A 16,083-nucleotide genomic window follows, 5' to 3' on the forward strand; every position below is an offset into this window, starting at 1 on the left:
TGTAAGTTTGTCTGTTTGTCATCAGATACCAGCTGTCAAAATGCCAGATGTACCTGTGGTACAGTTGGAACAGATTCAAAATGTCTCCCTTCTTTCTTTTTGGAGGTAAACAGACTTTAATACACGTTTAACACTTTTTGTGGTTGAGATACATACGAAAGAGAAACATATTTTCTAGAACTTTCAAGAAAGGCTATAGTTTATAGTAGAAAATATCACCAAGTGAAAGGTTTTCCCAGATGACCATGACCACACATATAACACCACAAGATATACAAAATGTAGATGTGGTGTCCCTCATGGGTCTCTTCTTGGTCCTTTACTCTTCTCTCTTCTGTTGCATTGGTCATCAGCATGCCACTGATTTTCATTATCCTGATGATATAATGTACAAATATGTGTCTGCTAGCCTAAATATTGTATGCCAATCAAAGCTTAAAGTTTAAATATAGTTGACCTGTTAGTTACATCTTACAGTACTCTAAAATGTCTCGGTGTCATAATCAACTTTGATCTTTCTTTTAAAACACATCACCAACTTCCATTTGTGTAATATAGCTGAACCGTCAGCTCTAAGACTCTGGCTTGGTTTTTGTTACGAAAATGAAGACAAACTTTTGCATTTTGCATTTAAAAAAAATACTCCCTGAATCTTCATAGGATTTCAGAGTCACCACAACATCCAAAGCTAGGTTGTCTTGACAAAACCGCCAGCCAGCAAAAATGGAAACAATAGATGCATCATTCCGTTTCATCTGTTGTACTCTTTGTTTAAAAATCATTTTATATCTATTATATATATTATATCTATTTCTTTCTTACTTTATAAATTGGGTTATTTCTATTGTACTTTTTAGTTTAGTTTATTTCTTTTGAATTATTATTATATTTGCTTTGACTATGTCTTCCTGTTTTATTTAGGCTTTGTTTTTGTGTTATTTCTTTGTGAAGTGACTGAATTTTAACAAGACCACAGGTGCATCTCAAAAAAAAAAATCACAATATCGTGTAAAAGTTCATTTTTTTCCGTACTTCAATTCAAAAAGTGGGACTTTCATATATTCTAGATTCATTGCACATAAAGTGAAATATTTCAAGCCTTTTTTTGTTGTAATCTCGATGATTACGGCTTACAGCTCATGGATATCAAAAATCCAGTATCTCAAAATATTAGAATAAAGAATTTATAATACAGAAACGTCGACCTTCTGAAAAGTATGTTAATTTATGCACTCGATACTCGGTCAGGGCTTTAACCCTTTTGCACGAATTACTGTATCAATGTGGAGTGGGATGTTGGCATGTTTCTGTTAACAGCTATGATCTGCATGCAGTAACAGTAAAGTAGAATATCTGAGGGCAAGTTTTATATACAGGTGCATCTCAAAAAATTAGAATACCGTGGAAAAGTTCATTTTTTCCCCGTAATTTAATTCAAAAAGTGGGACTTTCAAATATTCTAGGTTCATTACACATAAAAAGCAACATTTCAAGACTTTTTTTGTTTTAATCTTGATGATTACGGCTTACACCTCACATTAAATTAGAAAGCTATCAACTAGTCTAATAAAATAAGCAAAAACTATTAAAACACATTGAAATAAATAAATATCTCTTAAAAATGAAACGAATCGATTTTATAAACCAAATATATCAAAACGTAAACAGATTTTACAAAACATTTCAACGCTATAACACGGCACCAGTTTTCTATACAAGCATTATAAATATTTAATAAGCATGTGTGCACCATAAATATTTCAAATCTTTCAGAAGGTATCTGAAAAGTCCTTCCTAATTCCAGTTCTGTTTAAAGCTAGACAAATGACACATGACTCAAAGTCCTCAAAATTTTCCTCAAACCATTTATTGTAAATATCCTCATAAATAAGAATTTGAATCAAAGTAGTCATGATCTTTGTCCCAAAAATATTTAGCAACACAAGTCTTCAAATAAAAAAGGAGAAAATACATCTTCACCATCATACAAGTTGTCTAACTTAAGAGAAAAGCAGACGTTTTGGAAGGACAGCCTCTGACCCAGGCAGACATGAGACAAAACGAAATAAAACAAAGATAAACAAGATGCAAAGTGTGAGAAACAGCAGTGGACAGGACTGTGATTTGAAACAAACCAAACAAACAATCTGTCTGTTTGCAGTCTGCTCACTGGACTCTAGTCATTTCAGCTTCACCATGCCCAAGCATGCTAGCAAAACTTATCTTTTACAAATGACCAGAGGGCAGTTTTGATTTTTTTTTTCACCCTCTCTTATTTGATGTCAGTCTCGGATCAGTTGAAAGTTCATCAGATGAAAGCAGCTTATCTTTTATGGTCAAGATACGATAGTGGGTTTGCGAGCTACGTACATCAAGCGCAATGCTACATTACATTGAAGTATTTTAACTCTTTCAGCTGAAAACTCCACTCTTACCCACAATGCATCTCTGTTTTCTAAATACACCAAATCAAAAGAAAAGTCCACGTGGATTTTTTCATACACGGGAATGTTTTGCAGCACAGGTGGGGCGATTCACAGCGGATGGTGAATGCTCATGAACATGCCTGCATTATGAACGAGTGTTTAAACGGTAACTTGGTTGTAATGAGCTCTGAATGAGACACGGAACATCCTCCATCCTCCCCTAAATTCATCGCTCCAAAGTGCCCATCAGAGGCTCCATGGCTGCCAAAAAGGATGCCTCAAACTCCTGATCCGAGAAGCGGCTGACAGACTGACGTGCCCGACGGCGGATCTCGAGTCGTGCTGCCGGCGTCATGGCGAAGATTCGCTCCATCGCATCGGCGTAGCTTTCTTCATCATCAGCCAGGAAACCTGTGATGCCGCCATCATATGGCACGACGATATCCAGCTTAGGACCACCAGACCTGTGGGCCAGGATCACTGTCCCAGCAGCCATGCACTCAACCACACCTGAGAGAGAGAGACAGAGAAAGCAGAGGAATGTTTGGTGTGGTTCATTCAGGGACAAGCATCGCTACGTCCTACTCCCTGCAAAGTGAAAAGTGAAAGGTAAAGAGGGTCAAAAGTAAAAGACCATTCCGAGTACATGTCTTTATTTTTCTAAACACTTTATTAGGAACACTATACTAATACTGGGTACAGCCTCTCTTTGGTCTCAAAACAGCCTCAATTATTCATGGCATGGATTCCACAAGACGTTGGAAACATTCCTTTGAGATTCTGGACTTTATCCACATGAACCACGAGTCGAACAATGCTATTAATCTAGAGAATCTAGGTATTAATACAAGAATTCTCAAGATTGTTTTGTTCTCACCAATGCCAAAATGTTCGTTCCACATGGTGTGCAGGCCGATCGTAGCGTCCACTAACTCCTTCTTCAGCTCCTCAAACGGGATGTTCAGCTTAAACTCCACACTATCGGCCACGCCCAGCTCCTGGCACAGCCCCCTCAGCATCAGCACCCTGTCCTCATCTTCCTGATTCCGGCATCCACCAATCAGCACCAGCTTAACCAGCTCCCTACTGCCGGGCTCCCCCCTACGTCTGTCCAGAAGTTTCTGGAAGGCTCTGACCTGCAGCCGGTGGTCCTTCTCTGGGCGAAACTGGGCCACCGACACTATGGAGTGGCACTTCCTGCCTCCGTCCTTGTCCTCCTCTTCCTCCAGGGCGACGTCAAGGAAGGCCTGGACATCACATGGTGGGTAGACAACGCTGGTGCGGTTCGGGGCACGCCACAGTGCCAGGATGTGACCCAGCGTCCAGGTGGAGTTGACCATGATCACGTCACTGCAGGAGCCGGCGAGACCATACAGCAGGGCAAAGGCGCAGTAATACACTACCTTAATGGCACTCAGAATAGGGTTATTAGTGATGTAGTCTGCATTGTTGAACCTATAGATGAAAACATGGCAGATACACATAATAATAATAATAATAATTAAAACAGGACTGATCAGGTTATGATTAGGTTTTGCTTTTCGGTTCGTCACAGATTCAGTTCTGTCAAAATGCGTACCTGGGGTTTCTGTCGCGAACCACTGACAGCATGTCTGTGCTGATGGTGGGGTAGTGCACATAGCTCGCCACTCTGCATCCACCCAGGTAACGGAAGACAGGCAACGTGAAGGCGTAGCCCATGGAGTCAATGTAGAGATCAGGCGTAAAGGACGTGAGCGCCTCCCAGCCTAAGAAAAGTGAGCCGATGCTCTGGCCCAGCAGGGTGAAGTGGGGGTAAAGACTGGCCTCCACCAAAAGCCGATGTTTCAAGAAGGTAAAGCGGACTGGACGTGGTAGGCGGATGTTAAAGCGGCGACGAGCACCGTCCACAATCTGCTCGCCCGTAACACCTTGATCGCCTGTGTAAATTACGAAATCCACATCTGTGTACCTGCGGTAAAGCAAGGACATTTTACTACCACTAAAACTGTAACACTAGTTAGTGATTCACACATAAAGCTAGTTATAGATTTGTATCAACTTGCTCTACATGTTGCTTGCACAATTCCAGTCTTGGAGGACCAGCAGGTGTTTTATGCACAAATTTCAGTGCGCTAAACCCAGCAGTGAACTATCAAAGGCACTCACTCGCTGAGGTTCTACCACTGAGATATGCAACAGGTAAAGCACACTGATCTTGGAGCTTATAGCCTTAATGCCAATTATAACAGATTTCAGACTGCAGTGTTTAATCCAGTACATACCTGTTCTGCAGAGCTCTAATGGCACACCAGAGCACTCTCTCTCCTCCACCTCCTGCATTACAATAAGGGTGGAAGAAGGCGACAGCGGGTCGTCCATCTTGAGCTCGGCGTACTCTCCTGCTGGACTGAAGCCAAGTGCGAATCCCCGCGACGAACAGGAAAAGCACTCCCGACAGGATGAGACACAGGTAGAAACATGGCAAGAGCAGCGACCCCAACAATCTGCATCAAACACATGGCAGGGAAGGAAGGAGTTCTGGCTTACAGTGAGTGGCAGAACAATAAAGCCAGCGCTTAAATAAATATCCACTAATGCAAAAACAGAAAGTCCAAATAAGGAGAACACTACAGGAATATTATTAAACTGATTTATTAAACTGCAGGGGGGCATGCTGGCTTTGTACATTTGCCTCGCACCTCCGGGGTCAGAGGTTCGAATCCCGCCTCCGCCCTGTGTGTGCAAGGCAAACAAGGCAGACTGTTTCAAATCCATGGAAATATGGATTTAAACACTGGTCTAAACTAATGGCAAGGAAACTTGGTCCCAGGTATTTCTCAGCAAGCCCACCCATGTCCTCTACAATGAGCTAATAATGCTATTGAGCTTTAAATAATGGCATATTTGTCTATGAGACCATTCTGTAGTGAAATTCAAATCTAATTTACATACGATTTAACAGCTTATTTTGTTAAATATCAAAAATCTAAAAGGTGTGCGTTATACCTGACACCTAGATGAACACTTTCCAGTTGGTTGTGTGACTGTACATCATTCCCTTCAAATGCTATTGAGCTTTAAATCATGGTATATTTTGTGTATGAGCCCATTCTGTAATAAAATACATGGCAATATTTATATATGATTTAATAGCTTATTTTGATAAATATCAAAAATCTAAGAGGTGTGCGTTATAGCTGACACCCAGATGAACACTTTACAGTTGGTTATGTGACTGTAAGTCCTTCCCTTCAAATGCTATTGAAGTTAGAACCGTGTATAACAATGTCGTATGTAACTTTAGAGACGGTCCCTTAATTTCCACATATACGCGAATATCGAACCTCCAACCAACTTTATTCCAGTGATTTAAGTGCCTTTAACACCTCTCAAGCGCTGCTTCGTTTTCTAACACATCACGTATTACTTCAGACACCTATACACGTGACATTTTGTTTACAAAAACATATCGAGCAGGCTTTAAAATACCAACAAACCTAAAATGTTCATTCATTAATTAATTACACAGTGAGAACGAACGTGCAGCTAGATTCATTTAGCTAAACTAGATATATCTTTCTATCTTGACTGTGCATACTCTACAAATTGAACACTTTTATATAAATACCTCTGTGTTTAACGTTTAAAACAGTCATTACCTGATTAAATCGCACAAACAGATAGACAGGTGATCGTGCCCAGTCATCTTCGTAAGAAATGACAACACAACATTTACGCTTCCGGGTTGCGCTCTTCTTCTACGCTTGATTTTGACGGTTTGTGAGAATCTGAACCTGAACTGTGTATCCGCGCCACCTGCTGGGCGAGAATGAGAACACATTATTGACTTGGACTTGAAAATGATATATGACTTAATGTTTCATCAACAAATAGTATAGATAATTTAGCGTATCTAGTTCTTTTCTTGGGAATGAAGCTGTAAATAGTTTTTTTTTATATAAAAGGTCAAAAGTTTGTGGACACTCGACTGAAATGTTTCTCATGATCTTAAAAAGCTTTTGATCTGAAGGTGTGTGATTAAATGTGTGAAATCGGTGTTGTAGACAAAAATATAATTGTGCCAACATATTAATTTAATATGTTTAATTTAATTAATTTATTAGAAAACTAACATTTTATTTACAAAGAAATATAATTAAACGGATGACTCGGAGCGAAATATTCCGAAAAGCAGCCAATAAGTGTCCAGTATAGGTGGTAACTCCTTTAATACTGTTTAAAAAACATCTCAGGGAAATTCCTCAAGAAATCGGTCGAGAAAACGCCAAGAATAAATTTCTGGAAATTCTAGGCAAAAAGGGAGATGCTACTTTGAAGATGCTAAAATATTAAATTATTTTGATTTATTTTGGATTTTTAATATTTTTAACATAATTCCCATAGTTCCATTTGTGTTACTCCTGAGTTTTGATGACTTTATTATTATTATTATTATTATTATTATTATTATTATTATTATTATTATTATTATTCTAAAATGTGGTGAAAAAAATAAAGAATGAGTGTGTCTAAACTTTTGACCGGTAGTATATATATATAGCTTCTGTTATGTTCAGCATAATTGTCAGTAGTCAGTCCTGCTGTAGTTACTAATCCAACAGTCTAAGAGTGAATTCAACACAAAGGATTGTTCAGTGATGGTATATATATATATCTCTGTGTGGAATGTTTTTCCCTGAGGGAGGACAGCAAAAGTTTAACTAGTAAAGTCAACATGGCCAAATCAATACTGTTCACCATCTCACTATTGCACAAGTGTGTTCTAAGCCAGCAGACCAAAGATGAGACCTCTGGTTTTATTCGCCATTTTAATATGTTTTCACTGCATTCTGAGAAAAAGTTTTTGCACATCAGAACAGTAAGTACGCTTTTGTACACACATTGCTGTTCCTTTCAGCATGCTGCATTTGTCTGTACCTGTTTCATAAACCTGTTCAGTCTTATTCGGTCCTGTAGATCATACTGAGACTACGGGCTACGAGTCATGTGGTTTTACCAAGAGCTTTGCTTGTAGAATTCAGCCTGGAAAGTTGCGGTTAATGGTGTGAAAAAGATGTGAACACGTGCATTTGTGGCAAGATGTTTATCGGACAAAGTTCATCTTTGAAAGGATTTCACGGTTACACAAACTACTCCTCTAACCAAATGTGTTGTGTGTAAGAACGCCTCAGTCATTGATCACAGATCTTTGCAGGGGGAAAAATATCTTGATCCAAATTCTATGTTTGTTTTCTCTTATTCTATAAAACAGAGACAAAGTTCTGTCCATCACAGCTGCAACATCAGAGCAAGTGAGCCTACTGCAGAACATCTCCAGCCATAATGAGGCACGTACTGTACACACACACACACACACACACAAGTTTTGTGGCTTTTAGTATGAATATGTTAGCCTTAAGGTTATCTATAAGCTTGTGCGCTTCAAAACAATGAAAAATTTACATTTAGAAGTAATATGCATTCAGAATTTTCAGTTTCTCTCTACCACCAATATGGATCAACAATTTTGATGACATCATTCTGCACTTCAGTTTCTCATCCGATATTCTGTCCAATCAAATGTTCTCTAGAATCGGAAGTGTCCTGCCCACAACATTATAAAAATCACCTTGCCGAAGTTGCCATTGTTGAGCCAGAGAAATCATATCAGGAAGCACGGGTCGTAAATGTGTCTTTGGCTCTTTTATTCAGTTTTCCAACTGTAAGGTGAAATGGCTTGAGTTAATTCACTTTATTGCTCAGGCATTTATGGCTCGCTTCCGTGGTACTAACTGTCAATTAAGGCTTAACCCGGGCTGTGAGGTAAGTTAAACACTATTGGCTATCTAAAAAGGGGGTGGAGCCACACCATACGTCCCGCCCTGACTTGCTGTTTCAGTGGAAATTATGTCAGCACATCGAATAACACTGCGCACGTCAAGGCACTTCACGGGGACTTTAAAGTATATTTGTAAAAAAATAAACCACTTGAGGACTTGCTGTTATAGGAGAAGAATCAACAATAGAGGGGTGTAATGAAAAGCACAGCTACTGGTACAAGCTGATATTGATTATTTTCCAATGACATCACATCATAAACATCCTAAAACATCCGTTTTATTCCTCTTATACCACAGCAATTTGCCAACTATCTTTAATATTTATTTAGAAATGAATTTCCTGTTTAGTAAAGAACGACACATCATACTTTTTACTGTTTATTGTTACATTTAAGTTAGTTCCTGTTATTACTTATGTTATAAACCTACATAAACCTTTGTTCTGTCATCAGTCCACCTTGTTTTTTTTTCTCTTGAAAAATTGTACTTGGAAAAACATTTTTTGCCACAAAAGTATCAGTCCGAGTATGTCAAATTTAAAAGCAATAGAATCCGACAATAACCAGTCCGTACAGGATTTCACAGAGTTTTCTTGTGATTGTTGCAGCCAATTTAAGGTTTGATTTTGTAGCAGCTTTTTGTGCTTTTTTTGCGGAAAACTACTTAACTTGGCAAAATTGTAATTGCACGAAACTGTTTGGTGTGTCGCAGTGATGTTTGTTGGTAAACGAGACCTTTTAGCTGTAATCATGCTCAACACACGAAAGTTGTCGTGCTGACATCACATGACACGTCTTGGCCAAAAATCTGTAGAAAATCTGCAGTAATTTTGAAAAATCGCAAGCTCTGACGAATATTCCTGGATTTTGCATTCATTTCTGTGAAAATCTTGTGAAAATCTGATTAATATTAAAACATCAAAGAGAAAGAAAGACTCTTTAGGATCACTGTCCATGTCAGTATTGTACAATATTCAATTTCGGTGTTGTTTACTGAGTTTTTGCTGTGGATCAGACGGTGCTGTGGCAGCCAGCGTCTCCCAGTCACATCGCAACAAACACACCTGTCCATCTCTACATCCAATCCAGCAGCGTAACACGAGTCACTGAGCAGCTACACGCACATGGATTCTCCTTCAGGTATTTCAGCCTTCTTACGTTTACATTTACAGCATTTGGCAGACACCCATACGCAGAGTGACTTTTATTTATCTCATTTATACAACTGAGCAGTTGAGGGTTAAGGCCCTGGCTCAAGGGCCCAGTAATGGTAGCTTGGTGGTGCAGGGATTTGAACTCATTACCTCCTGATCAGTAGTCCAGTATCGTAACCACTGAGCTACTGAGTTCTATTCGGATGTAACTCACTGTGAAAATGACTGACTTAGTGAGGATTAGGTCTGATCTCACAGTATCTGCTCATACAGTAGCTTTGCATTTGCAATATAAAAAGTGACTTGATGGCACAAATGCTACAAGACTGTGAACTGAATCTCAGACATGTTGTGGTTTGTGCAGCGTTCTGCTGGATAACACGCAGCATCTGATCCAGGAACAGACCCGAAACGACACCACAGATCCCAAGAGCGGTGGCATGAACAATGAAAGATATCACTCTTTAGAGGACGTAAATCAAGAATTGCACACGTTAACCTCAGAAAGAAAGAAAAAACACATTTGTATTCTTCAGTTTATTATTCTCTTGTGAGATTTGTTCATGTTTTTATCCAGATTTATTATTTGGTCAATAAAACAAGCCAAGAGCATCCCGACATGACCAAACTCATTCTGATTGGCTCGTCATTCGAGAAAAATCCACTGTATGTCTTGAAGGTAAATTTTGTCATTCCTTCACGGAAATATGACTAAAATAAGACTTCCAACATGGTTCGTCTTTTTCCTGTTTTATTAACAATCAATATTTAAGATTAAGATTGAGATACTTTCAACTCTAGCAGTTCTTTACAAGTCCAGTTCAGCAAAGAATCAAATGTCTAGATGATTTAGCTGAACGAACGTTCCTCTGTGTTGTAGCTGTCAGGAAGACGAGGCCCAGTGGATAAAGCCATGTGGATGGATTGTGGGATTCATGCCAGAGAGTGGATCTCACCTGCTTTTTGCATTTGGTTCATCAAATATGTAATATTTAATCTAGCGTTCTTCGAGAAACAAATTCCAACCCAATATTATATTTTTAAATGATTATTTAACACACTCTTCTTAATGTCCCCTTATCACCAAGCAGTCACAGCAAATGTTAAACAATGTAGCTAAAATACATTTCTTCTTCATGCTAATAAATCTGCTACCTCATTAGTTATCTTACTAGAACCGAATTTACAGCAACAGAGCAAAAGTTTTTGCTCTCTTGGCTGTCTTTTTTTTCCTCACAACGGTCTAATTTACTTGAGCTTATCAAATATCAGTCTTTAAATGGTCCAGTGTCTTGTTTTATATGGAAATGGCAACTTATAATTGATAATCGATATGATATATACAGTCAATATCTTTTAAGATTTTTTTTGTCTGATCAACTACATGTGCCTTAGGTGCTCCCTCTCAAAACAGTACTGAAACACAACTTTATTTGAAATTTGTTACTGGGAAAAATCTTATTCTGATTTTCTAGATTAAACACTCACAATGCTCATTAGAACAGTGTGTGTTGTACTTGTCCTTTCTCAGGCTCTTACATTTTACAAGGAAATCCCTGACATCACCACGTTGCTGGACAAGATGGACATTTACATCTTACCCGTCATGAATCCAGATGGTTACAAGTACACATGGACAACGGTAAGACATTCGTGTTCTCAAGAGCTGTCAGGACCTCAAGATTTTTTCGGATTTTGAAAATATGTTAATATGTTTTTAATAGTAGTTTGACATCACACTGTAACAGATATTAACATTTAACAAAAAAAAAAACCTAGCTCAGAAGTGGTTCGATCATCACACCTTAGAAACTGACCATGACTGAAAGTAACTAATACAGACTGCATTATTAAAAATGATTCATTTGTATCGAGTTATAAACCATCAGGCTAAAAACACATCTAATCGAGTTAGTACTGAACACATGATGGACAAGTATTGTATAAGCTATTGTATAAGAACTATAATGCAGCAAACAGCACAAAGCAATCTTAACAAGACCCAAATTAACCCTTTCTCACAGTACACTGGCATTCCATCTGGAATGTAGATCGACTCATCGGACATTTTCAATCAGTATAAACAAATGAATTATTTTATCGCCGCAAGTATGTTATACGATCAGTCAGGACACTGTTGGGTTTCTGTGTGTAGAGTATCATGACTCTGTGTTTAGCTGATGGTGAGCAGGGCGATGGGAAATGGGAGGGGTGTGAGCCCTTGCTGGGTAATTCAGACCTCTTCACAATATCACTGGTACAGAGATAAAACGAACAGAGAGATAAAGTTTTTTGATAGTACAACACTGCATATAACCTAGTGAGGCTAGGAGGCGAGGGAAAAAAGAAATACTTATGAAAAACTGCAAATTCTTTAAGCCCTGAGTGTCTAATTTCACATGAGTCATTAATCACTTCCATTTCCATTTTTTGGCCTCAAAGATAATGTCTAAGAGATTGAAAGACAGTGCAGGAGTGCAATGGTTTTCAAAAAAAAAATGAAAGAACAAAAACTATATTATATATATATATATATATATATATATATATATATATATATATATATATATATATATGGGAAACTTTAAACATCTCGGGATGTTTCTGTTTCTTGTAAATATGCACTATATATAATGTTGAGCTTGTTAATGCTTTGCTTCAGTACTATTTGACGGTTCTTACTGTATAGAACCGCATGTGGAGGAAGAACCGGTCCGTGAGGCAGGGCAGTTCATGTGTTGGCGTCGACCTGAACAGGAACTTCGATGCCAAGTGGTGCAGTGAGTGATAAACCCTGGAATTCATACACTGTAATGCCTACAGGTGTTACTATCAAACTAATGCTTGTACTATGCAAATGTTGCCATGATATGTGTTCACACTAACCTCTATTCATTATATTTTTATATTAGATTAGACTTGATTAGATTCAACTTTATTGTCACTGAGCACAGTACAAGTGCAAAGCCAAAGAAATGCCTTCAGCATCTAACCAGAAGTGCAAAACAGCAAGTCGCATTAGGAGTAAAATGTAAATAGACAATAGCTATGTTTCCATCCAAGTTGCGAATTTAACTTATGCGAAAAATTCGAATATCCTATAAATCATTTGCGAATAAAGCACCATTTCCATCCCATATGTTCAAGAGAACAAGATCGTCACTTCTGGGGAAACTGGTGCAGAGTATCAATACTTCTCTGAGCCAGTTATCCAATCACATGATTTGTTGAGGCAAAGTCACATGATTTTTTTTTTTTTTTTGATGCACATCAAGGAATTTATTCAATATATGTGTTTCCATCGTAGTTTATTCACACGTCATCTCATCGAATAAAAAAATTATCCACCCCAATTGAGCGCATAAGTTTGTTATGCACTTTTTGGAGATTTTATTCGCATCTGGTGTTTCCATCCAATATTTTTTTTTAATGGGATATCCCAAAATTCTCATAAACATACATGTACAGAAGCATCGCAAATGATGTAGCTTGGCAATAAAGTGCTAGTGACGTGAAACTGGTGTGGTATCAACGGTGCAAATGGAAAATAGGCATGAAAAGAAAAAAAAAAAACAGTGCAAATGGCATGACGTGTATAAATGAGTCTGGAGAAATAGATTACACTGATGAGACAGAGAACAAGGGTGCCAGTGGAATAGATAGTTTATTAGTAGCCATGTTTGTATTTTTGAGTAAAGGATTCTTTACAAATGTTTATGAAATTATATCTTGAAATTCACAGGTAAGAAAATAATACACAAACCACACAGAGACTAAACTTCAGTGTTTTTCAACCTAACCTCTATTCATTGCTTGCGTAGTATATGTGATTAACACAGACAATAATTTCAACACATTTCCTTATGTTGAAAAAAAGAACATGATTAAAACATGATTACTCTAAATAATGGACGTCTAAATAATGGAAGGGCAGCTGCTGAATTCTGGCAATAAATGTTTTAGATTAACACTACTGTTACAACCTAACAATAATGAGATTATGATGAAAGAGATATAAGAGAAAGTCGTAGAGAATTGCACAGTTTTAGTGCTTTTCTGAAGAATAAACATTTATTCACTTTGTCAGCATCTGCCCTTAGATTTTCATTGTAAGTGACTTTGATTTGTACTGAATTTCTCAGTACAGGGAGAAGACATTTGAAGCGCTTGTCTATGATAACCAAACATATACTACAGATGCGGTCGTAAGAGTTTAGGTTGAAAAGGGAATACTGAAGTATTCCTTTAACTATAATCAAGATAGAACTCTTTTTAAACAATCATTAAAGAGCAAGATCTTACACCCTCTTTTCTGATAAATCCTTGACTCTTTTCCTCCTTAATTCTTCCACGATGAAGCGGCGGGAGCGTCCAGCAATCCCTGTTCTGATATTTACTGTGGGCAGTATCCGGAGTCCGAGCCGGAGGTGCAAGCTGTGACCAAGTTCCTGCGCGCCCACAAGGACTCTGTCAAACTTTACTTCTCCATCCATTCCTACTCACAGCTGCTGCTCTTTCCGTACTCCTACACCCTTGAGCAGGTCCCAAACTACACTGAGCTGGTGAGGGTTAACACGCAAAAGTATTACACACGCAAATTATGGATGGATTACGAATAGAAAATGAAAAAACATAACATTCCTTTGAAGATTCGTTATTTATGTTTGCATACATTTGATCCCAACCAAATTTGTGCACATGCAAAGAATAAAATTTTACCAATTTCCCCCTTCTTGCAAATGTAGTAGATCAGCCTAGACATGTTTGATATGTAAACTACCTAACAAATAAATAACAATGAAAAAAAAAACCCCAACATAATATACTGTACATAAATAATCGTATAATTGCTTAAGAGGACATTGTTAAACTATTTTACCTATTAAGAAAATGAATCATTTGATCATAAAATCATTTGCATAACTTCTGATACGTTCCACATTTAAACTGTGGAAGGACGGGCTTTATATATAATATCATTATACCAATCTGCGGTACACTATATGGCCAATTGTATGTGGACACCTGACCATCACACCCATATGTGCTTGTTGAACATCGCAGTCCAGATTTAATCTCCGTTAGCTGTTATAATAACCTCCACTCATCTGGGAAGGCTTTCCACTAGATTTTGGAGCGTGGCTGTGGGGATTTGTGCTCATTCATCTACAAGAGCATTAGTGAGATCAGACACTGATCTCAAGTGAGGAGGCCTGGGGTACAGTCAGTATTCCACTTCAACCCAAAGGTGTTCAGTGGGGTTGAGGTCAGGGCTCTGTGCAGGACACTCGAGTCTTCCACTCCACCTTTGGCAAACCATGTCTTCATGTACAGGAGCATTGTCATGCTGGACCAGGTTTGGGCCTCTTAGTTCCAGTGAAGGGAAATTATAATGCTATAGCATACAAATACATCCTATACAATTATGTGCTTCCAAATTTGTGGTAACAGTTTGGGGTAGAACCACACATAGGTGTGATTGGGTGTCCACATACTTTTAGACTTGAATAATGGTATAATGAATAAAGTGATTTTAGTTGTCCAGTATGGCTGCATCTATAACATTACAGTCTGGGCAACATCACAAAAGAACTGGATGTGGTTTAAGAAATATTTACAGAAAGGATTTTGGATGACCTTAAAAAAACCCCAACTATTTGTGAGCTACATCACAGTTATAACTTCAGTGCAAAACCTAAAACACAAAACATGTCTTGGCTATTCCTTTAATGTTGATGTAAAACAGACAGAGGCACCTTCATTAACATTTCAGTGTGTTTGTGTGTGTGCTCCCTGACAGTTTGAGCTTGTCCAGGAAGCATCCTTTAAAATACGTCGGCATTACAGAAACATGTATCGCTATGGTTCTGGAGCAAAAACAATATGTAAGCTTGTTACCTATTTTAGGATATGTTCAATATACTGAAAAAAGGCATTTTTAATAGTGTCCATCTGATTGCATGAAATATTTTTTATGACATGTAACCATCCCACCATGCTACTTCCTGTTCTCCCTCTCATCAGATCTAGCTCCTGGGGGATCAGATGACTGGGTCTATGATCAAGGCATTACATATTCGTTTACCTTTGAGCTGCAGGACCGTGGGCGGTACGGCTTCCTCCTTCCTCCAAACTTGATCAATAATGCCTGCAATGAAGCTTTTGCAGGGGTCAAGACCATAGCTATGCGTGTCCTAGAGAAACTTCAATGAATCAATGCTTCATTCTTTATCCTACATACATGATCTACAGCTAAGGTTTTCACTGCCCTCAACAGTTTCATCTTATTTCTGCTCTTAACACATTCAGCTCATAATAAAGCACTTGTTAAGGCGGGCTGTGGTGATGGAGCAGGAAAAGCCTGAAACGATGCTGTGCAGTGATTCACCAGTCCTGCGCTCTCATTGACTTTCCTTTGAGTGAATTTAATTAGTCGAATGAGGCTTTGATGGCCTCAACAACCAAGGCAGCACTGGCACAACTTCCAAAGAAAAAAATTCTTGGTATTAGTAAGATAGCATTGAAATGCAGTGATTGCTATATGAGTGATACATGCAATATGGCATGATACTGGTATTACAAAATACACACTTTCACAATAACTGCAATGATTGCAATCATTTCTTATTAATCTCAAGTCAGTTTGGCAAAAACTAAAATAATAAAGTAAATAAAAAGCAAA

General features: G+C 38.2%; 2 protein-coding genes across 2 annotated transcripts; one reads left to right on the top strand and one right to left on the bottom strand.

Annotated features, from left to right (window-relative positions):
* Positions 1-1,842: 1,842 nt before the first annotated feature.
* alg11 (ALG11 alpha-1,2-mannosyltransferase) lies at positions 1,843-6,181 on the bottom strand. The gene is made up of 5 exons (XM_053616080.1): positions 6,068-6,181; positions 4,691-4,912; positions 4,006-4,377; positions 3,304-3,881; positions 1,843-2,936 (listed from the first exon to the last, which is right to left on the bottom strand). The coding sequence occupies exons 1-5, from the start codon at positions 6,112-6,114 to the stop codon at positions 2,653-2,655; spliced, it is 1,503 nt and encodes a 500-aa protein (XP_053472055.1). The 5' UTR covers positions 6,115-6,181; the 3' UTR covers positions 1,843-2,652.
* A 986-nt stretch (positions 6,182-7,167) lies between these two features.
* cpb2 (carboxypeptidase B2 (plasma)) lies at positions 7,168-16,083 on the top strand. The gene is made up of 11 exons (XM_053616084.1): positions 7,168-7,287; positions 7,681-7,756; positions 9,263-9,387; positions 9,766-9,874; positions 9,979-10,080; positions 10,282-10,386; positions 10,933-11,043; positions 12,091-12,181; positions 13,761-13,963; positions 15,202-15,286; positions 15,426-16,083. Exons 1-11 carry the CDS (start codon positions 7,211-7,213, stop codon positions 15,611-15,613), a joined length of 1,272 nt encoding a protein of 423 aa, XP_053472059.1. The 5' UTR covers positions 7,168-7,210; the 3' UTR covers positions 15,614-16,083.

Source organism: Ictalurus furcatus, chromosome 26 (genome assembly GCF_023375685.1).
Source record: "Ictalurus furcatus strain D&B chromosome 26, Billie_1.0, whole genome shotgun sequence".
NCBI lineage: Eukaryota > Metazoa > Chordata > Actinopteri > Siluriformes > Ictaluridae > Ictalurus > Ictalurus furcatus.

What these genes read in the sequence shown, in the direction of transcription:
- alg11 (XM_053616080.1), bottom strand. Translation starts at nt 6,114, where the DNA reads ATGACTGGGCACGATCACCTGTCTATCTGTTTGTGCGATTTAATCAG. An exon ending in TGTTTGTGCGATTTAATCAG is followed by an intron (nt 4,913 to 6,067) that starts GTAATGACTGTT and finishes TGTTTGATGCAG; the next exon opens with ATTGTTGGGGTCGCTGCTCT. An exon ending in GAACGAACATTTTGGCATTG is followed by an intron (nt 2,937 to 3,303) that starts GTGAGAACAAAA and finishes TCTCTCTCTCAG; the next exon opens with GTGTGGTTGAGTGCATGGCT.
- cpb2 (XM_053616084.1), top strand. Translation starts at nt 7,211, where the DNA reads ATGAGACCTCTGGTTTTATTCGCCATTTTAATATGTTTTCACTGCATT. An exon ending in CTTCGATGCCAAGTGGTGCA is followed by an intron (nt 12,182 to 13,760) that starts GTGAGTGATAAA and finishes TCCACGATGAAG; the next exon opens with CGGCGGGAGCGTCCAGCAAT. An exon ending in TCCCAAACTACACTGAGCTG is followed by an intron (nt 13,964 to 15,201) that starts GTGAGGGTTAAC and finishes GCTCCCTGACAG; the next exon opens with TTTGAGCTTGTCCAGGAAGC.